A 22,620-nucleotide genomic window follows, 5' to 3' on the forward strand; every position below is an offset into this window, starting at 1 on the left:
AAGAGGTTCCTGATTAGCTAAAAAAAGAAACTGGTTTTTCTGCTCTCCCTAAATTTTTGAACTTGGCTAGTTTCCTTGAAAGTGTCTCAGCAGGAAGTGTGCCTAATTCCAAAGAATTCAGGAATTAAGATTGTTGTAACAGAAAGGTTAACAGGCCACTGCTTCCAGAATAGTTCAAGAAGTCATTTGTTTTTAGGACAGTAAATATTTAACTAGAAATTATTTTGAAACCTGCAAAAAAAGATTTAGCCTATTAAACTATTACAGTATCTCTTTTGTTATTTTTTCTCATTTTACAATTGATAGACCCAAGGACAATATTCTAGTTAAGGAACTAAACCCAAGGCTGTTCTTCCCATGGTCGAAACCATCGCTAATATAACAGCAAAAGCACGTTTTCACACCAATTAATCACAGGACTTCAGCATATTCTGTTAAGCAACCTTAGTGTAGTGCAAATTTAAGACGTGCAGACTTCAACCCCCAGAATTCCTCAGCCATTGGGGGGGATATCTTTTCTGCAGCGAGCAGGAAGGCTGCCCATGGAATTCTGGGAATTGAAGACCACACTCTTAAAGCTGCCAGGGTTTAGAAACACTGCCATGAGACATTAACAGATAATTCCCAGAAGCACATTATATAATGTAAGTCACAAATTTCACAAGCCTTGCCATCTCCTTGAACTGAAGGTTTCCTCTGATGCTCATTACCTGAGACATTTGGCAGTGTTGGGCAACATGATTTTCAAAGTAATTTAGTTACCATAATTCATCATCCAGAATACCTGCTAATCAAGCTTCAGGGCTAATTTTTAAGTCTGAAATCTACTGCAATGTCATCTCATCATTATTCCATTCAGCTAGTCTGGGTGCCAAGCCAACTAACTTGAAAACGTGGCTCATATATTCCAATGTTTATATCTTGACTTTCAGAAGAGATTTAAGGCAACAAACAACACATTTTGTTATGAAAACACAATTTCACATTGCCAGCACCAGCCCACAGATCTCAAATATGCTAGCTCTTCCAGGAGTTGATACTATCATGTGTAGTTTTGCTTTTTAGACTGTCTTTAGTCTGCCAGGTATTCTACATGTACTGTATATGATATTATATCACATATAATTTACGCTGAACAGTATTAGCACCACACTTTGGGGGCGAGGGGGAAACAGATTTTTTTCCAAGTTGTTATTCTTTAATATTACATGTTTGCATGTGTGTGCTTGTGTATGTGAGTGTTTTCTGTTGGATCACCCTGGTATATTGAAGGAACGTCACAGCTCCTTTTTGTTCTAGGCCCATCCCAGGGCCATTTCAAGGCACTTAATTTATTCATAGCCAACAAGCTATATTATGTATGTATGTATGTATGTATGTATGTATGTATGTATGTATGTATGCATGTATGTATATAATTAATCTAATTTTAATTTTCAAATTCAGCAAAAACATGTGATACATACATACATACATAAATATATATATATATATGTCACATGTTTTTGCTGAATTTAAAAATTAAAATAATATATACCTATATATATGGAACAGTTGCCACCTACCAAGAAATGGGGTACTATCAGCCCTTTCTTGCCATGTTTAGCTTTTACATTTCCAGGTTAAAGTTCTAGTAGGATGTCTTGAAGGGCAACCAAAAGAGATTCAACACCCAAAGTGACCTGGTGACTTCTGCCAAGCACCAGCCTTGTTATTCTGATCCCGGTTTAACATACTGGATTAAACAGATTTAAACTCTTTTAATTCTAGAGTTGTGTTTATTAACCTCTGGATTCCTAGGCGCTGGAGAACTACTAATGAACTGGTGCCATTAATGTGAGTGAGACCCAAATTTCCTGCCTTTTTCTCCCACACCCTAATCTCTGCCCCAAGGAGCCTACTGTTTGAATGTTATTCGTTGGAAGCAGCTAAGGAAGCAGAAATACAATTAAGAAAAGGAGAGTCGCCATCCATTTTCTGCTCCAGATGTTTCACTTTGGGCCCTGCAATGGTTGCTAGCAGTTTATTTTTATTTTGCTTTTATCCATTGCACGGGGGGAGAAAGGTGTTTCAATTTCTTTCCTACTCTATATCCTTTTCACAACCCACGATTAAACCCTCTTTTCTTTAACCCTGCAACGCGCCCACTCGGATCATTCTCCAGGGTGGGCACCTGGAGTCCTGTGTCCCCTCTCCCGCCCACTCGACCAAAACCACCAGGCGGCTTCCTGGACCGAAAGGCGAACCCCGGTTCCGTCTCAGCGACTGCATCTCCCCCGTAATAAATAAAAAAACCAGGAAGCTGCCTCCTACCTTCCGTGCCGAGGCAACAACAAAAGTAGGGTCTAAAGCCTCCCCTCCTGTGCGCAAGAACAATGGTATGTCCCTTAAATGACATCTTACCGCTAAGCCGAAAACGCCGCCGCAGTTTTCACACTCCGGGGACCGGACTAAACCAGCTGCTTTTTTCTTAGCAGAAAAAGGGGAACTGATGGCAGGCGGGTTTTTTTGACGGAGATAAAGGCAGCAAGGTCGCATGGGAAATGGAGTCCGGCAAATTCGCTTCCATGAAGCTTGACAGGCGCTCCGGGAAATACGAGTCCCAGAAAGCCTCGCGCAACATGGGAGGAGCCTAACGGGAAATGTGTTATTCAAGAGCGTCAAAATAGCTTTGTAACGATGGCAAAAGACGATGGTGTGAATAGTGGGAAAGAAGCGTTTGTTTTAGTAACTCGTAGTGAAATGCATCAACTTTCAAAAGCGATAGAAAAAAATATATCGAGAGCAGGATGACATAGGGGATCCTTGCCAGGAGAGTGGGGTGTTTATGCACATGTTTTGGAAGTGTTTGGTAGTGCAGAAATTTTGGAAAGAGGTGCAAGAGGAAATTAATAGGATGTTAAATATAAAATGGACGACTACAAAGGAAATGGCAGTATTAGTAATAAGGAGTGATATGGGAGAATTCAGAAAAATTAAAGAAGTAGCTATAGGAAGTACCCAAGTAGTAATAGTTTTAGGTTGGAATGATGCAACAAAATGGACAATACAAAATTGGTACCGGTACATGCGCGTTCACTTTGAAATTATAAAGATAAATATGATTAATGAAAATAATTTGCAGGAACTGATGGAATAGGGTTAGAGGTTATATGGTCAGTAGAATTCGAGACCAAGGTATAAAGAATAAATTAGAATCAATATAATTTATAAAGCCCTCGACCAAAATGAGGGTTTACCTTAAAATGCTTTAAATAAGGTAAACCCTCATTTTGTTGGAGGGGTTTGAATGTTGTTGGGTAATAGGAGCATGTATTACTGAGCACTGTGTTTTATATAGTGAGTATGTGTTATTATTTTTAAAAAGTCATTAAAATTATTTTAAAAAGGAATATCCCAGTCCCTAGAAAAAGTGTATTGCAGATTTTTAAAAACAAGAACAATACAGGATTAATCTACAGTTTTCTTTAAATTACGTTGCTGATGCAAAGAAGGAATTAAGATATAATTATCTTTGAGATTTCTGAATATGTACTCCAAACTGAAAACAGAAATATCACAAAGTTTTTGGTTATACAATAAAATTAAGAGAAATAGCAGAAATTGTGAGATAGGAATTTTAAATTAACAATGTCAACTGCGTATAAAGAAAATTTGTATAAGATATTTTATAGATGATATCTGGCAGTAGCAGGACTGGCAAAAATGTTTAAAGATAAATCAGGTAAATGTAGGAAATTCCACCAGATACATGGGTCATATCTTATGTGGTGGACATGTGTAGAGGGGGAAAAATGGGACCAAAATATAAATGTGATTGGAAAAGATGATAAAGCAGCACATTGATTTAAAATCAGAAATATTTTTGTTGTGGATCTTGCCCAAAACCTATAGTAAAGGAAATGCATATTTAATTATATATGTATAAACAGCAACTAGAATTATATTTGCACAAAATTGGAAAACAGAAGAGATCCCTACAGATGATAATGTGATTAGGAAAATATTAGAATGTGCAGAAATGAACAGATTAACGCTGGCTGTAAAGGAGAAAGAACAAACTGAATATTACATGACATGGGAGTTATTTTATGGATGATTGGAGAATAAAGACAATTGAAAAATAAACGGAGATCAGCGAAATAAAGAACATATGTTAAGATAGAGATTATTAAGATTATTATATCTAATATATTTTCAGTAGAAGATATGTTAAGAGGGAGAAGTGAATAATAATGAATAATGCTGATTATTAATGTAAGATTAGAGAATTATTATGAATTTTATACAATCAATACTATAAATTTTGATTGTAATAGCACAGACATTTGTATCCAGACAGCACACTGTTTAATGGAAGGTGATACGTTCAAGTTAAAAAAGAACTATTAAAAAAGAAATCTCATCAAGTTTTTTTCCACCTTTCACGTTTCTGGTTTTTATTTATTTTTTATTTATTTATTTATTATTTAGATTTGTATGCCGCCCCTCTCCGCGGACTCAGGGCGGCTCACAACAAGGCATAAACAAATCGTAACAAATCCAAATAAATTTAAATATTTAAAAAAAGTTTAAAAGAGAACCCCAATATACTAACAAACACACACACAAGCATACCATACATAAATTATACATGCCCGGGGGAGATGTTTCAGTTCCCCCATGCCTGACGGCAAAGGTGGGTTTTAAGAACTTTACGGAAGGCAGGGAGAGTAGGGGCAGTTCTAATCTCCGGGGGGAGTTGGTTCCAGAGAGTCGGGGCCGCCACAGAGAAGGCTCTTCCCCTGGGGCCCGCCAACCGACATTGTTTAGTTGACGGGACCCGGAGAAGGCCCACTCTTGTTTCATTAGTATTCCAATTTCTTTTTTGCTTAAACAGCTATTTTTAGCATAATCAATTTACCCAAATGTTTTTCATTCTTGAAAAAGTATTATTTATAAATCAAAACATCTCTGAAAGAAATTAAAGAAATATATAAAAACGATTCTTTTAAAAGAATGAAAAGTGGAATATTAGAAGTTATTTTTTTTCTTTATATGAAACGAAATATTCAACAGGTTCTGATGTAACTTGAAAAACATGGCTGGCTTTTGCATAAGCATATACGTCATTATCAAAAAGTCTTGATGGAGTCAGTTAGACAGAAAGCCAGTCTGGATTTTTGTCTTTGATTTTTTTTATTTTTTGGCTAAAACCTTACAAGAGTCAAATTCAGAGTTGGTTGCATTAATAGAAAAACAGCACCCCCTGCTGCTAGCTGAGAGAATAGTTCTTCCATTTTAAAAATCTTTCCATTTATGATTTCACCTAAAAACAAATGGGAACAGATGTAGCATGTTATAAACATAATTATAATGTACAAAAAAAGAAGCCGCATGTTCCTTCTGTCCAACTTTCTCTTCCTGAAACAAGAATAAACCACTGGAAAGTGATTTGATTAAAACAAAATGAAATATTATCCCGGCGTCTGGCAAATGTATTTTCTTATACATAGAAATGACTTAGGAACTTTTGGTACCCAATACAGAAAATCAGAATCAGTGTAGTGTTTAAAATAATAGTAATTCAAACTTCCTTTGTAAAATTTAAGTCTAACATTTTAGCTTTGTTTTAAATGGGTGGATATGGCATAATTCAATTTTTGTAAATGTACAATTAAAAAACAATGCTCTTGGATTTATTTTTTACTATCAACAAAATATTTGGAGCCCAGAGTTTAAATGTTGTGAGCCGCCCCGAGTCCTCGGAGTGGGGCGGCATACAAATCTAATAAATTATTATTAATTATTAAGTGTTGTACCACATGATTCTTGACAAATGTATATTTTATTTTATGTACGCTGAGAGCATATGCACCAAGACAAATTCCTTGTGTGTCCAATCACACTTGGCCAATAAAATTCTATTCTATTCTATTCTAATTATTAAATGAAAGGGTCTTCTGAGCTTGGTTCTTGCAGACATTTCATTCCCGCACTAAGTAATATCATAAGAGTTCAAAGGACTGATGTTACCTAATTGGGTAATAAATGTCTGAAACAATCAAATTCAGAGTGCACCAAAAAACCCTTGTTAACTCTGGATTATATAAGAACATCTTGGTATATGAGATGCAAGAACATCTTGGTATACAGAAATGCGTTTGTTTTTGTGCTTTACCAGGAGAAATACGGGGTAATCCTTGACTTACAACCCTTTGTTATGACACCCTCCTAGTGGGTGCTTTATGGCCAGTACAACATCCAGCTATGTAAAATTGCTCACACCCTGACAGTCATGTGACCATACTCTGACTTCTTAAAAACTGGCTTACATTTGTTTCTCAGTCTGCTAACCATGATTTATGATGTTTGTTTACTGATTTCAAGCAAAAAATAGCAATTCAGAGGAATGGGCTTTTTAATAACTATGTGATTCACTTAACAACCACGGAGATTTAAATAACAACCTCAGTAAAAAATGTTGGGCAGAGGGAGTGATGATGAGGATGGAATAATTTTTTTATGGCAAAGAATTTTTTATTTTTTCACTCCAATCACATATGGTATCAATCTTAGAATACATTACACTGAATAAATTTATTGAACTCGGTATTCATAATCCATCCAACTTTTACATTTGACATCTGGAAAAAACAATAATTACCATACTCAAATTTCTTATATGCATTTTAAAAAGCTATTAACTGATACAGTTTTTAAGTTGCTTGTTTTCTAATTATATCTAATCATTTAGGCCGTAGTGTTTAAATCTCCATATATCCTAAATATCAATTTCATGTATATTTCTTACCATTACTTTTATTATAATTGCCCTTTTAAAAAGAAACCAAAATTCCCAATCATGTCATCTAATTCCTAAATATTATCTGTTACAGAGATCAAAAGTACAATATCAATTCACAAGGGGGGGGGGAGAGATGGAATAATTTATGACCAGATTTCTAATCACAATTGAAGTCATGTCAAGATCTACTTTTAACTGTTTATAGATGGATTTGCAATCTCTCTTTATAATCTTAGTTTCACAACCCATTAGTTCCACAATCCTACATGGCATCGGACCAGAATACCTCCGGGACCGTCTTCTGCTGAACGAATCCCAGTGGCTGATTAGGTCCCACAGAGTGGTACTAAGCAATGTCATCTGGCGGGGCCCAGGGGAAGAGTCTTCTCTGTGGTGGCCCCGGCCCTCTGGAATCAACTCCCCCGTAGATCAGAACTGTCCCCATCCTCCTTGCCTTTTGTAAGTTGTTGAAAACTCACTTTTGCCCCCAAGCATGGGGAAATTGACATCTCCCCTAACTATTTTGATTTATGTATGGTTTGATTGGGTTGGGTTGTGTGATTATTTTATTATAAGGGTTTTTTAAATTGTGTTTTAAATATTGGATTTGTACATTGTTTATTATTGTTGTGAGCCACCCCGAGTTTTCAGAGCGGGGCGGCATACAAATCTAATAAATTATTAGTAATTATTATTAATATAAAAATTTGGGCTGTGGATCTAGATTAGTCTCAGTTTTAATTCATCTACAATGTGTAGTTTTCTTTCTAATAAAAATAATTATCTGCAACTTGCTATTCTTTTCCCATATTTATACATTACTTTCTGCGCCTTCTGCTGCATGAATCCCAGCAACCGATTAAGTCCCACAGAGTTGGCCTTCTCTGGGTCCCGTCGACGAAACAATGAGGAAAACCTCTGTGGCGGCCCCGGCCCTCTGGAACCAACTCCCCCCAGAGATTAGGACTGCCCCCACCCTCCTCACCTTTTGTAAGTTATTAAAAACTCATCTTTGCCGCCAGGCATGGGGAAACTAACACACACACCAATTGTCAAGGCTGGTGTATGGTTTGATTGGTAATCAAACAACCCAATCAAACCATACATAAATTGTATTTTAAAATTGGATTTGTACACTGTTTATGTTGTGAGCCGCCCCGAGTCCTTGGAGAGGGGCGGCATACAAATCTAATAAATTATTATTAATTATTATTAATTATTTGGGAAACACTGGTTTGCCAAATGATACCGCATAACACCAGGCAAAGGAAAGTAATGATGGACAAAGTAAACCAAGCCTGATTATCAGTGTGAAATAATTTTGATTTAAACAGCCCTTGTTCAACGGAGAGTCTCTTTTAATATTATACTCCAAAATCTGTAAATGTTCATATTAAGTATGGCATTTCTGAAAGATGAATGTCATCAGCATGAAAATGGCCGATATAACTAGATAATAAGACCCTGCTTCTTTTTACATACATGCGATATGTCCCACGCATATGAAAAAGGACAGCTATCAATGACCTGGTAGCCCATATTATGTTGATGCTATCTACCCCTGTATTAAACCTTCCCTTACACCTTAATCCACTCATAAAACTCCTCTATTTACCACTTTCTATATGTCTAAAGTTATCAAGAATAACTTGTGATTGTACAAAATAAACATGTATTAAAGGTTTTTTAAAGAGCTAAGGAAAAAAAATGCCACTTAAAAAGTTGTTAAAATCAAAACGGTTTAATTTTAGTTTGCACCGTGTAAGGTAGCTTCCATTTTAGTTCCAGGTAATAGAAATCAGGTAGCTTGGGATGTTTGAAAGATGACAGGAGACATGCTGAAGAACATAACCTCCTGGGTGGAGAAGATGAAAGTGGGGTTTAAAGTGTCTACTTGGTCATCTTCAAAAACAAAGTCCAGGGATTGTCCAGGCCCAAAAGGACAGGGTGTTCAGTGCCTCTTGGATTTTGTCTTCCGTGGGGGTGGACGGTTGAGGTAGCCCAGGCGCTTGTAGTTTATAAACAGAAGGGCAAAGTTGAGGATGTAGGTGCTGATGCAAACCACACAGAAATCATGGAGCACATAAAAAAGGATGTAGGCCAAGTAGAGAGATCCAGCAATGGAGACAAAGGAAGAGCTTAATAGAGCGATGGCGGCCAGGTTGTGGTGAAAAAAACCTATGAGGAGGAACCGGGATTAACTTCTTTTCAGCAATTTGACAGAAATGCTGCTATGAGTTGGGAATTAATAGTAAATACAGTGGTACCTTTACTTACGAACTTAATTCATTCTGTGACCAGGTTCTTAACTAGAAAAGTTTGTAAGAAGAAGCAATTTTTCCCATAGCAATCAATGTAAAAGCAAATAATGCATGCGATTGGGGAAACCACAGGGAGGGTGGAGGCCCTGTTTTCTCCCAGGAGATTCCTAGAGAGGCCCCACGGAAGATTCTCCCCACCTTTTCTGGCCCTTTTTCTTCCTAGGAGATTCCTAGAGAGGCCCCACGGAGGCTTCTCCCCGCCTTTTCTGGCCTTTTTCCTTCTAGGAGATTCCTAGAGAGGCCCCACGGAGGCTTCTCCCTGCCTTTTCCGGCCCTTTTTCCTCCCAGGAGATTCCTAGAGAGGCCCCACGGAGGCTTCTCCCCACCTTTTCCGGCTCTGTTTCCTCCCAGGAGATTCCTAGAGAGGCCCCATGGAGGCTTCTCCCTGCCTTTTCTGGTTACAGTTTTGGAGGCTCAGGTTTGTAAGTGGAAAAGGATTCTTGAGAAGAGGCAAAAAAATCTTGGAACACCCAATTCTTATTTAGAAAAGTTTGTAAGTAGAGGTGTTCTTAGGTAGAGGTACATGATTTGATCAAGGAGCTCACACCCTAGCCTAGATAGAAATGTTTTTCAATCTGAGCAACTTTTAAGATGTGTGGACTTCAACTCCTACAATTGCTGGCTGCGGGCAGAATTCCTCCCCATGCCCTTGCTGGCTGGGGAATTCTGGGAGTTGAAGTCTGCACATCTTAAGAGTTGTCAGGGTTCAAAGTCAGTGTTAAAGTTGCTCAGATTGAAAAACACTGCACTAGAGAAAATTGGCTTGGCTCAGAGGTGTATGTTAATTATGGTTCAGGGCTTAGAATGATTGTGCGAATTTATTTAATGTTTTATCAAACTATGGTTAACCAAGCCATGGTTTATCATAACATGTAAACAGAGCTTACATCTGTTTCTCACTTCTCTTTTTCCTATGCTAACTACAGAGTGCCAATCCTCACCTATCTCCATAAAATCACACTCTCTGAAGATCACTCCCTGTTCTTTTTCTTTGATGCCTCCAGGGTACAACTCTTTTGCAACCGCTGTGTCACATCTTTTATCTAATGAGCACATTCTGTCCTGGGGGAAAAAAAATTGGAAGATGTTTTTTTTTAATACATTTCTGCAGACTTGGAATTTTATCCAGTATTTATCATCTTTCATTTGTTTCCCGCCCTTCCTGTTCCTCATCCTCTTCTATTGATGCTCATGATTCAAGTAAGAGTAATCCAGTCCTTAACTTACAACTTTGATGTTTTTGCCATAAAATGGCATTTATTCCAGTTTCTGGCAAAAAAACCTCCAAAGCCTATTAGCTAAAATGGATTCCCTTAAACCACCTCAACAAAGGAGGCTGTAAAATTGAGTGCAGTCACACAGTGACCTATTTAATGACTAGCATGAATTATGATTGTAACTCTGAGCTTAATTATGGTCATAACTTGAGGACTACCTGTATTATGAATATCTGAACAAGCCTGAAGATAAATCAGCCAACTGGCTTCTTCTGCTGCTGCTTAAGGAAGACAATAAATTACTGTATTTTTCAGACTATAAGATGCACATAGGAAAAAAAGTTTTTGTTCTCTCTCTCAGAAGCACTCTGCAAGCATCCCAAACCTTCTGCACACCCTGTTTTTTGCAAAAATGGACATGTTTTTGCAAAAAAAAACCCTCCAAAAACAAACCTTTTTTTTGCCCATTTTTTTTTTGCAAAAATTGGGGTGTTTTTGTCTTCCCCCAATCCCCAGGAGCAATCTGCAGGCCTTCCAAACCTTATGTGCACCCCATTTTTGTGAAAAACGGAGCCATTTTTTGCAAAAATGGATGCGGGGGTGGGCCTTCGGGAGGCAAAAATGACAATATTCGGTGTATTTCCACCCTCTTTTAGTGCCTTTCGTAAGCTGCTTAAAACCCACCTCTGCCGCCTGGCATGGGGGAATTGAGACACTCTTTCCCCCTAAGCCTTTACAATTTTATGCATGGTCTGTATGTATGTATGTTTGGTTTTTATAATAATGGGTTTTTAACTGTTTTTAGTATTGGATTATTATTATATGCTGTTTTCTTATTGCTGTTAGCCGCCCCGAGTCTCCGGAGAGGGGCGGCATACAAATCCAATCAATCAATCAATCAATCAATCAATCAATCAATCAATAAATAAATAAATAAATAAGTGCATCTTATACTCTGAAAAATATGGTAATGCTGGCACTAGCTAAACCTGCTTTGATGACCCTCTGAGATGGCAACCTAGGTTACAACACACACACAGTGTAAGATGTCTTAAACTTTGAGAAAGAAAGACAAACATACACTTAACCAACAAGGACAGGATTATGAGGCAATCTGGGTCTAAAGAGGACAAAAGGATGGGCTTCCGTCATCCTTTTTTCTTGCACATCCTGTGCCTCTTAACTCACCCAGAAGTATCTGCAGAATGTAGAAAATAATCCCAAAAATGCTGTTTGGCTGATTGAAGATACTATGAGGTCCCAGAAGGTCTGCCACCAAGCCAAAACCACGACCCCACCTGGAAGAAATAATGCTGGGTAATGTTTACAGTGACAATAAGCAAAGGTTGGGACATCATATAAATCCAATACTAAAAACAACTAAAAAACCCTTATTGTAAAAACCAAACATCCCTACAATCAAACATAACATGCATTAAATTGTAAAGGCCTAGGGGGAAAGAATATATCAGTTCCCCCATGCCTGACGGCAGAGGTGGGTTTTAAGGAGCTTACGAAAGGCAAGGAGGGTGGGGGCAATTCTAATCTCCGGGGGGAGTTGGTTCCAGAGGGCCGGGGCCGCTACAGAGAAGGCTTTTCCCCTGGGCCCTGCCAAACGACATTGTTTTGTTGACGGGTCCCAGAGAAGGCCCACTCTATGGGACCTAACCGGTCGCTGGGATTCATGCGGCAGAAGGCGGTCTCGTAGATACCCTGGTCCGGTGCCAGGAAGGGTTTTATAGGTAATGACCAACACTTTGAATTGTGCCCGGAAACTGATTGGCAACCAATGCAGACTGCGGAGTGTTGGTGTGACATGGGCATTTTTGGGAAAGCCCATGATAGCTCTCGCAGCTGCATTATGCACGATCTGAAGTTTCCGAACACTTTTCAAAGGTAGCCCCATGTAGAGAGCATTACAGTAGTCGAGCCTCGAGGTGATGAGGGCATGAGTGACTGTGAGCAGTGACTCCCGGTCCAAATAGGGCCGCAACTGGTGCACTAGGCGAACCTGGGCAAATGCCTCCCTCGCCACAGCTGAAAGATGTTTCTCTAATGTGAGCTCTCACATTTTATTAATGTTTTCGTTATGGCTGTTAAGCGAACCACTACAGTTGCTAATTATCATGCCGCCATAAGCAAATCTGCTTCTCTCGTTGACACTGCACGTTAGAAACTGGGCAAGAAGATTGCAAATGGTGATTACATGACCAATCCTAAATATATGCTGCTTGTCAAGTGTCTGGATTTGGATCACTTGAGCTTGGAGATGCTACAGACAGTTGTAAGTGTGTGCAGCATGAAGAATCAGGCGCACACATTACAGTCCTGTTAAACTGACTTTTAATATACAACTCATATCTGCACACAAAAATCTAATCAACTAGCAGTTGGCCCTAAATTGGTGCCAGATAAGATTTAACAGCATTTAAGAAGAGTTGTTTGTGGGAACTTAACAACTCCAGACTAATTCCTCTCTTGACTCCGTCCTCAGGTTCTACCTTGTCTTTTCCTATAGTAAGTACCCGTTGCAAGTTGGTTTTTCTAGGGTGGTTGTAACTTTGAATAGTCACTAAACAAATAATTGTAAGTCAAAAACTAGCTGTATCGATGCTTTTCAACTTTGAGAATATCATGGACAGGGAAATACCAAGCAGACAGCCTCATTGAACAAATCAGCCCAAGGTTCTCACTGAAGGCACAAATAACCATGTTTAAACAACCCCTTTGGACATTTTATATACTGTAATATGCCCCCTTTGGACATATTATATAAAGATGTAGTTATCTGGTGAAGGCTCGGATGGGGTGAAGGTATCACTCTGTCTCTCCCTTGCCTCATATTTTATTTTATTTTACTGGCTGCTCAACTTCCACGTGATTCTGGACAGCTTATAACAAAACCCCAACTTATTAAGTGAAAAATTAAACAACAAACCAGAAGAGCAAAGTATAAAAACCAAAAACGCAGTGAAAATATAAGGGGGGCTTCACAATCCCTCTGAGGCCTGGGAGTAGGATAGAAGCTCCATGAATCTCTGAGGAGGGATTGGTCCAGAAGGCAGGAACTGCACATAAAGTAGGCCCACTTCCTGGGTCAAAATAAATGACAGGCCCCAAAGCTCAGCGGAGCTCTGAACTAAACCAGAGAGAGAGAGCGAGCTAAAGATAAGCTGTCCCTTATGTAACCAGGCCCTTTGCTCCAGAACCGCCTTCTACCACACGAATCCCAGCAGCCGATAAGGTCCCACAGAGTTGGCCTTCACCAGGTCCCATCGACCAAACAATGTCATTTGGCAGGCCCCAGGGGAAGAGCCTTCTCTGTGGCGGCCCCGACCCTCTGGAACCAACTCCCCCTGGAGATTAGAACGGCCCACACCCTCCTTGTCTTTCGCAAGTTACTCAAGACCCACCTGTATCGCCAGGCATGGGGGAATTAAGACATCTCCCCCAGGCTTTTTATATTTCATGTTTGGTATGTATGTGCTGTATGGTTTTTAATTGTTGGGGTTTTTATATATTTTTTATTATTAGATTTGTCCCATTATTACACTGTTTCTTATTACTGTTGTGAGCCGCCCCGAGTCTTTGGAGAGGGGCGGCATACAAATCTAATATATTATTATTACTATTACTATTACTATTACTATTACTATTATTATTATTATTATTATTATTATTATTATTATTATTATTATTACGGTTTTCAACCTTTCTAATGCCGCAACCCCTTGACACAGTTCCTCATATTATGGTGCCAATTCTCCCAACAGAGGTTTAAGCTGATTGGAAGAAAGGTCAGAGGGACACCCCCACTGTAAATGCCTGATTGGTCGGATTGTAAAAATATGCTCCAAGGCGCCACAATAGAAGCTTTAGTTCCTAACACCATGGGAAATTTGTCTTTCCCCATAGTCTTAGGCAACCCAAAGGGGTCCTGACCAGTGTTCCCTCTAATTTTTTTTTGGGGTGGGCGGAGAAGTATAGTGTCTGAGCGGCAGTCCCTTTGGGACTGGGCGACACAGAAATAATAAACAAACAAACAAACAAATAAAAAACTCACCCTGTTTTGCCTCAGAGAATTTCAAAATAAAATACTGTACTGTGTGTCTATAACAGTGAGCTCATAATAGGGCAACTCTATCAATATCAAAATGCCACTTAAATAGTTGAGCTAGTTTCAAACTAGATTTTGATTTTCTTTCTCTCTTCCTTACTCCCATTCTTTTTCTTTCTCTTTTCCTTCCTCTCTTTTTTCTATCTGTTTCTCTCTCTTCCTCTCTTCCTCTCTCTCTCCTTCCCTCTCACTCTTTCCCTCTCATCTTCTGGGCAGGTTTGGAAAACTCTGAGTTGATGATGATTTTTAAGTGAGCGATTGCTCACTGCTCAGCTTAGAGGGAACTATGGTCCTGACCCCCAGATTGAGAACCACTAGGGCTTTAAACCAGCACCATGAATTGCATCCAAAAGTCAACTGGCAATCAGTGCAGCTCACACAATGTTTGCAAATGATATGAAACCGTACCAAGTCCTTTTCAACTCTTTTCTCTCTTGGCCTCCAGAAAACACCTCTCTCTTACTTGGGGGTTGACAGGCAAAATCAATCCTTTTTCAGTGGTGCTGGAAGATAAAGAGTTCACACCACAGCTCAAATGCTGGTTCTTATGGGAAAGACTGTCTCTGCTCCCTCAAATTTCCTGCGGATTATATTGCAGCCTAACCAGAGACCAAAATGAGAAGGGCATTTCAGCTAAATTGTAGAGTAGCAAGATCTGGGCCAGGAGCCAGATTTTACTTATAAACACAACGTGGAAGAAGAGACAGAACAAAGAGATGGAAACCACTGTATCAAATAGAAATAGTTAAGTTCTATTCCAGCCTGGGATAAAACTAGCTTCCTCCATAATTAACTTTCTCTGGACAGGAGAAAGTTGCATGGAGAATTTTAATTTTTTAAATATTGTATCTTATCTTTATTTTCACAAATGATTAAAACATACAAATTCTCCCCTGTAGTTGATTCAAAACAATATCCCAGGGAGAATGAAACCTAAACTCTGGATAATTCTCAATCATTTTTGTGTACAGGTAGTTGTTCACTTATGACAATTTGAGCTCAAAATGTTTGTTATCAAGCAACTCGGTTGCTCCATGAGTTTTGCACCATTTTACATCTCTTTTTGCCACAGTCGTTGCTGTTCTTAAGTGAACCATGCAGTCATTAAACAAATCTGGCTTTCCCCATTGATTTTGCTTTTTGGAAAGTGGCTAGGAAAGTTATAAACAGTGATCACATGATCCAGGACAGTTGTCATAATAAATGCATTTATGCACCCAAATTGTGACCACAGGGATGTTGCAATGGCCGTAAGTGTGGAAACTGATTATAAATCACTTCCCCCCCCATGTTTTTGTAACCTTAAACGATCATTAAAAAAATGGCTGTAAGTCAAAGACTGAAAGTCCAGATCACAAAAGACAATGGTCAGCTCTATAATATCAAATGTCAAATGAAGAGGCGTTGCAGGAACTGGGCATGGCTGGTCTAGTGAAGAGAAGGACCAGGGGAGAAATGATACGTAGCAGTGTTTCAATATTTGAGGGGCTGCCAAAGAGAGGAAGGGGTCAGGCTATTTTCCAAGGCACCAGAAGGCCAGACAAGGAATAATGGATGGAAGCTGACCAATGAGAGATTCAACTTGAAATAAAGAGGAACGTTCTGACAGTGAAAACTATCAACCAATGGAACAGAAGTTGCCTTCAGAAGTTGTGTGAGTTTCATCATTGAGACTTAAAAGAAGACTGCCATTTGTCAGAAATGATGTAGGGTCTCCTACTTCAGCAGTGGGTTGGACTAGATGACCTTCAAGGTCTCTTCCAAATCTGTTAATCTGTAATTATAATTTTTAGTAATGTGCCAGGATGGCATTTTGATCCTGTTCTCGGTAAACCAACAATGGGGAAATCTGAAAAGCAGCACTGCCAGTTTCCCCAACAGCAGAACCCCATTGGCTTTTCCTGGGCTAAAACGAGGCCAGATTCATGCAGAACACGAGCAGGAGACCACCAAAGGACCCAAAGACTGCAGGCTCGATTTCTTAAAGGAAGCAAAAGACCAGCCACTTCCGGATTTTTACTAGGAAAATTACAGGATGTCCAAAACCCAAGCTCGGCTCTAAAAGCGTCCAGGCTCGCAAGACTCAACGAGGAATGTCGCAACTTCCGACTCTGTGAATTCCTGCAGCCCTGAATCTCCTGGTGGTCTCCGGTCCGGAATAAACGTCTTTAACTTGGAAAATGGAGACACCCAAGGGAAGTCGCTCGGGTTTTCTCCCGGTTTCCTCAATGCAAATCTCCCGGGAGCCTGACAAACTCCAACCCCTTCCATTTAATGAACCCAAGCTTAGGAGGGCGGAGAAGCTTGGGATCGGAGCTGGTGCAGGGGTGTTGTGTGGGCACCACCGACCTGGAAGTGAAGACCCGGGAACAGCTGATGTCGGCGCTGATGTCGCACATAGCCCGGTAGGCGGCGTCGCGCTCCTTGGAAGTCTCCACGTGCCAGGCGTAAATAGACAGCGCCAGCCCCGCCGCGCAGAGCAACAGCCGGGCTGCGCGCTCCCACCTGGGCACCGTCATCCTGCTGTCGACCACGAGGAGAGGACACTGACCGCTGGAGCCAATGCTGCTCCTTCCAGACTGGCCCTGGGACACTAGGCCTTTTCCCATTGGACCGGCTTGCTTTCGAACGGGCACCCCAGCCAATCGGAAAGCGGAGGAAGAAAAGGAATGGAGCAAGGCACGCTGGGAGTTGTAGTCTTCTGGCCATCTTTAAATAGGGGTCTTCCTCTTTAGCACCTCAGCTTGGCCGGGGGATCAGGAAGGTTGATAGACTAGGTCTAGGGCAGGGGCAAATTTTTTTACTACCACACTGTGGGCGTGGCTTATACAGGACGCCCTGCATTTTCTTTTAACATCTTTCCGTGCAGATTGGGTGCTCTGGGGTGGAGCTCCATTTTCGCTACCCCACTGCGTTCCCCCCATCCGGGCAGTATTCCTCCTCTGGGCTGGGGCTTCAAACCTTGGCAATTTTAAGACTTCTGGACTTTAGCTCACAGAGCTTTGCTGTCTGAGGAACTCTATTTCATTTGATTATATTATTTTATTTATTTATTTATTTTATTTATTTATTTATTTTGTCAAGTACGTATTGGTAAAATACAAAGATATAACAATGTTTCTATACATGAAACTAGTAAGAGAAAAAACATTTGGACTGGGGACGGAAGGCTCGTTGGTGCTTACTGACCTCTCAACAGTGGAAAGTCTAAAGGGCAAAGTTTTGGGGGTTAGGTGATGAAACTGCAGAGTGAGTTCCATGCATCAACTCCTTGGTTACTAAAGTCGTATTTCCTGCAGTTGAGTTTGGAGCAGTTTATTTATTTATTTATTTTGTCAATTATGAATTGGGAGTATACCAAGATATAACAATGTTTATATACATGATACTAGTAAGAGAGAAACTTTAGGACGGTTGAAGTCTACAAGTCTTAAAGTTGCCAAGGTTGGAGACGCCTGGTCAAGGAGAATGTGCCACCTGAGCTCTTAAAAGGCAAGTGCTCCTTTGAGTCGGCTGGAAATCCCATGGACATACCTTGAGCAACAATACGGAAATTGCCCTTCAGGGATGTTTTCCCTACATTAGATACAGTGCAGCCCTGATGTTTTTATACAACCGCTATCTTAATTAGATGACAGCTTGTTTAGCATTTCTAAGAGGATTGGGGCAGTGGTGAAATAATATTTTTTTACTACCAGTTCTATGGGCGTGGCTTAATAGCCATGGCCGGTGAAGGAAACTAGAAAATCTCAATCCCACCCAGTGACTGGACCACCATTCCTGGCACTACCGGAATGTGCAGAAGCCGAGTTTCGCGTGAGAATTCGCCAATTTTCGGCATTTTTTGCTTCCTTGCATGTGCAGAAGCAAAAAATACCTGAAAATTGGGGGAAATGGCAGCTGCTGCAGCTCGGAAACCTCTGGGAGCAGAAGAAGAGCCTTCTCTTTATAGGTAAGAGACCCCCGGCCGCCCCCACCACCCATTCCAGCCGCCTCTGCCCGTTCCCTGCCACGTCCCAGCTGTTAGTTCCGACTGCCCTCACCCATTCCCTGCTGCGTCCCTACCACCCGCTCTCTTTCTCTCCTACCTTTTGTGCTGCGTAATGTTTCTTCGCCCGCTTTTGCAGTGTGGGGAACAGGCCTGGCAGCCAGAGCCTGCCGCCGGCATAGCCTGTTGCTGCTGGCTGGAGCTGTCACTGAGCCCTTCAGGGATGCAGCAATATTTGGCTGCTGCTCATGCACAGCAACCAAAATCTTGGAGGAGCATCATAGAAACATAGAAGACTGACAGCAGAAAAAGACCTCATGATCCATCTAGTCTGCCCTTATACTATTTTCTGTATTTTATCTTAAGATGGATATATGTTTATCCCAGGCATGTTTAAATTCAGTTACTGTGGATTTACCAACCACGTCTGCTGGAAGTTTTTTCCAAGGATCTACTACTCTTTCAGTAAAATAATATTTTCTCATGTTGCTTTTGATCTTTCCCCCAACTAACTTCAGATTGTGTCCCCTTGTTCTTGTGTTTACTTTCCTATTAAGATTCTTGGTCTTGATTCCTGTACAGTAGTCTGCAATTTTTCCTCTGGAAATCCCACACCAGTCAAAGGGTGTTCATCCCAAATTGTATAGCTAAAAGTCTGTAGAGGTTCTCAATCATCAACCAGATTATGCTTGTCCCAAAGTTGCTTTTTCAAGAGGCAACTGGACTTGTCTTTTCTTGGAGACATTTGTGGATGGAGGCAAAAAATGTAAGAGTCTTTCTGTCTGCTGCTGGCCCAGATTAGAGAAATGACTGGTTGCCGCCATTGAGTTGTGTGGCTAGAAAGAAAATAACTACTAGTTATTATTTATTTAATTTGGTGTGAACGGCCCATCATTTTAACTGCCCCAAAAGAGTTACTTGCAGTTAGGTCCAAAAAGGTAAGCGGAATTCAGGTACACTGATTGGAATAGAGTAGAGCTGAAAAATACCCAGTAGATTATTACGTGCTCTGTAGTTTACCCTAAAGTTTATATATTTCATTATTTTAGAAATGATGGAGGCTTGTGTTGTTCAAATGTTTATATATCTAAAGCTGTTCGCTTTTTGTTCCCAGAACAACCGCCAATAAAGATAAGTGCTAATCAGAACTAAAACAAAATAGAAAAAACAGCATTAGCAATAAGCTGGATAAAGCCAAATTAAAATAAACTGAGTTCCGCCTCATTGCCAAAGCAGCATGAAAATAATTCTGGGCGTAATTCTCGGAAAGAGTATTCTTTAGCTAGAAGCTTCCAGTAAAACAGTTATTTGGGTTCATGGTTTTTTCCCAATAGAGGAACCCGGAATAGAAAATCTTAAAATGTTGACCAAATGATTTAGAAAAGAATTTCCCAGCAAAACATGTTGGCTTGGGAATTTTGGGAGCTGAGGTCATGTGCAGCTGCGAGAGCAATCATGGGCTTCCCTAAATATGCCCATGTCACACCAACACTCCGCAGTCTGCTTTGGTTGCCGATCGGTTTCCAGTCACAATTCAAAGTGTTGGTTATGACCTATAAAGCCCTTCATGGCATCGGACCAGAATACCTCCGGGACCGCCTTCTGCCACACGAATCCCAGCGACCAGTTAGGTCCCAAAGAGTTGGCCTTCTCCGGGTCCCGTCGACTAAACAATGCCGCTTGGCGGGACCCAGGGGAGGAACCTTCTCTGTGGCGGCCCTGACCCTCTGGAATCAACTCCCCACAAAGATTAGGACCACCCCCCACCCTCCTTGCCTTTCGTAAGCTCCTTAAAACCCACCTCTGTCGTCAGGCATGGGGGGATTGAGATATTCCCTTCCCCTAGGCTTATAAAAAATTTATTCATGGTATGTCTGTATGTATGATTGGTCTCTTAAATTGGGGTTTCTTTTTAAAATTAACTTAAATATTAGATTTGTTTATATTGTTTTATTGCCGAGTCTGCGGAGAGGAACGGCATACAAATTTGATAAATAAATAAATGAAGGAAGGAAGGAAGGAAGGAAGGAATAAATAAATAAATAAATGTGCCTTAAAATTCCCAAGGTTGGAAAGATTTAGAGGCATTGGGCAGCAAGTTTTGAAAGATTTTAAGGCTCCAAAGCCTTAAGATTGAGCTGTGAGAAGTTGATCCCAACTAGCTTAATCAGCCATTTCAAAATGACTTACTGGTGTTTGCTGAGCCTCAATATTTAACCATGCAAGCTTTGTTTTAAATAAACAGGAATGTCTAAATAATCTACAGAGATAAATCTCATGGACCACGCACCAAAGTAAGGCAGCTGGGAATTTGCCAAGGCCTCGATCATTTTAAATACAGTGATCCCTCGATTATCGCGAGGGTTCCGTTCCAAGATCCCTCGCGATAATCGATTTTTCGCGATGTAGGGTTGCGGAAGTAAAAACACCATCTGCGCATGCGCGCCCTTTTTCCATGGCCGCGCATGCGCAGATGGTGGAGTTTGCGTGGGCGGCGGGGAAACCCGGATCTTCGTCTGCTCGCTGCTGCTGCGGGCCGCCCAGCAGCTGATCTGCTCGGCGGCAGCAGCGAGGAGCCGAATCGGGCTTTCCCCTTTGCGTGGGCGGCGGGGAAACCCCGATCTTCGTCTGCTCGCTGCTGCTGCAGCAGCAGCGAGCAGACGAAGATCGGGGTTTCCCCGCCGCCCACGCAAAGGGGAAACCCCGGCTCCTCGCTGATGCCCCCGCTCGCCCGCCCGCCCGCCGCCCGCCAGCAAGAGGGGGAGAGATAGAGAAAGAGAGAGAAGGAAAGAAAGAGATGAGAGAGGGAGGAAGAGAGTGTGAGAGAGGAAGAAGCAAGAGAGAGAAAGAGAGAGAGAAAGAAAGCTGAGAAAGGAAGGAAGAGAGTGACGTCATCAGGTGGAAAAATCGCGATATAGCGTTTCGCGAAGAACGAGATCGCGAAAATCGAGGGATCACTGTATACCGGTAGCTCTTGTCTTACAGCCACAATTGAGCCCAAAAATTCTGTTGCTAAGCAGGATAGTTGCTAAATGCATTTTGCCCCATTTTATGGCCTTTCTTGCCACAGTTATTAAATGAATCACTGTACTTTTAGTAATACAATTGTTCAGGGCTTTGCCACTGACTTTGCTTGTCAGAAAGCCACAAAAACTGATCAAAACTGTCATATTTATGACACTGCCAAAGGTCCAAATTTTGTGACCCTGGGGATACGGCAACAGTCACAATTAATTAATTAATTAATTAATTAATTAATTGGATTTGTATGCCGCCCCTCTCCGAAGACTTGGGGCAGCTCACAACACAATAGCAATACTATATAGATACAAATCTCATGTTAAAAAATTGAAAAAAATTAATTTAAAAATACATTATAAAAACCTATCTACTACACTGTCATACACACTCAGTCCAACTAAATAAAAAACATAACAAACATATTAAGGTCAGCAAAAAAAGGAGGGGGGAGATTAATCCCACCATGCCTGGCAGCAAAGGTGAGTCTTCAACATTTGACGGAAGGCGGGGAGGGGAGGGGCAGTTCAAATCTCCGGGGGGGGAGTTGATTCCAGAGGGCCGGGGCCACCACAGAGAAGGCTCTTCGCCTGGGTCCCACCAGACGGCATTGTTTTGTCGACAGGACCTGGAGAAGGCCAACCTAATCGGCCGCTGGGATTTGTGCGGCAGAAGGCGGTCTCGTAGGTATAAGTGTGAAAGACGGTCATAGTCTTTCCCCCCCCCCCCCAATATCCTTGTAACTTTGAATAGTCACTAAACAAATAGTTGTAAGCAGGCGGGGGTTGCAGCTCTCACTGCTACTGGTGCACTATGCGCACAGCTTCGAGTCTCTGGACTGTGCGCGTGGCCCGGCAAGATTTTGCTTCTGCGCATGCGCAGGAACCAAAATCTTGGGACGCACAGATGAGAGAGATTTGGTGGAATTTTTTTTGCTTCCGCGCATGTTCAGAAGCAAAAAATTCCCAAAATCTCTCTCTCACATGCCCTCATGATATTTTGTTTCCTGTCTATGCGCAGAAGCAAAATTTCACCGGGATCTGCACGCGTGCAAGTCAGAGACCCAGAGCTGCAACACGCAGCTCCTATTTTACTACTGGTGCGTTGGCGCCATCTGTACCAGTAGAAATCTAATACTGGTTGTAAATCAGGAAATTACTGTATATATGTAG

At 41.0% G+C, this 22,620-nt stretch overlaps 2 protein-coding genes across 2 annotated transcripts in view; both read right to left on the reverse strand.

The window, feature by feature from the left end:
* BCKDK (branched chain keto acid dehydrogenase kinase) overlaps nt 1–2,562 on the reverse strand; it is a 74,864-nt gene extending 72,302 nt beyond the window's left edge. Inside the window, exon 1 of the mRNA XM_070726791.1 lies at nt 2,404–2,562. The gene's annotated coding sequence lies outside the window, so the exon portion shown is untranslated. The remainder of the gene's footprint in view (nt 1–2,403) is intronic.
* A 5,947-nt stretch (nt 2,563–8,509) lies between these two features.
* VKORC1 (vitamin K epoxide reductase complex subunit 1) lies at nt 8,510–17,027 on the reverse strand. The gene is made up of 3 exons (XM_070726794.1): nt 16,792–17,027; nt 11,514–11,623; nt 8,510–8,965 (listed from the first exon to the last, which is right to left on the reverse strand). Exons 1-3 carry the CDS (start codon nt 16,959–16,961, stop codon nt 8,739–8,741), a joined length of 507 nt encoding a protein of 168 aa, XP_070582895.1. The 5' UTR covers nt 16,962–17,027; the 3' UTR covers nt 8,510–8,738.
* Between the last annotated feature and the right edge of the window lie 5,593 nt (nt 17,028–22,620).

Source organism: Erythrolamprus reginae, chromosome Z, assembly GCF_031021105.1.
Source record: "Erythrolamprus reginae isolate rEryReg1 chromosome Z, rEryReg1.hap1, whole genome shotgun sequence".
NCBI classification, from domain to species: domain Eukaryota; kingdom Metazoa; phylum Chordata; class Lepidosauria; order Squamata; family Dipsadidae; genus Erythrolamprus; species Erythrolamprus reginae.

Coding starts and splice junctions, on each gene's coding strand:
- VKORC1 (XM_070726794.1), bottom strand. CDS start 16,961: ATGACGGTGCCCAGGTGGGAGCGCGCAGCCCGGCTGTTGCTCTGCGCG. Junction 11,624..16,791: donor TCCCGGGTCTTCACTTCCAG/GTCGGTGGTGCC, acceptor TATTTCTTCCAG/GTGGGGTCGTGGTTTTGGCT. Junction 8,966..11,513: donor CATTCTGCAGATACTTCTGG/GTGAGTTAAGAG, acceptor TCCTCCTCATAG/GTTTTTTTCACCACAACCTG.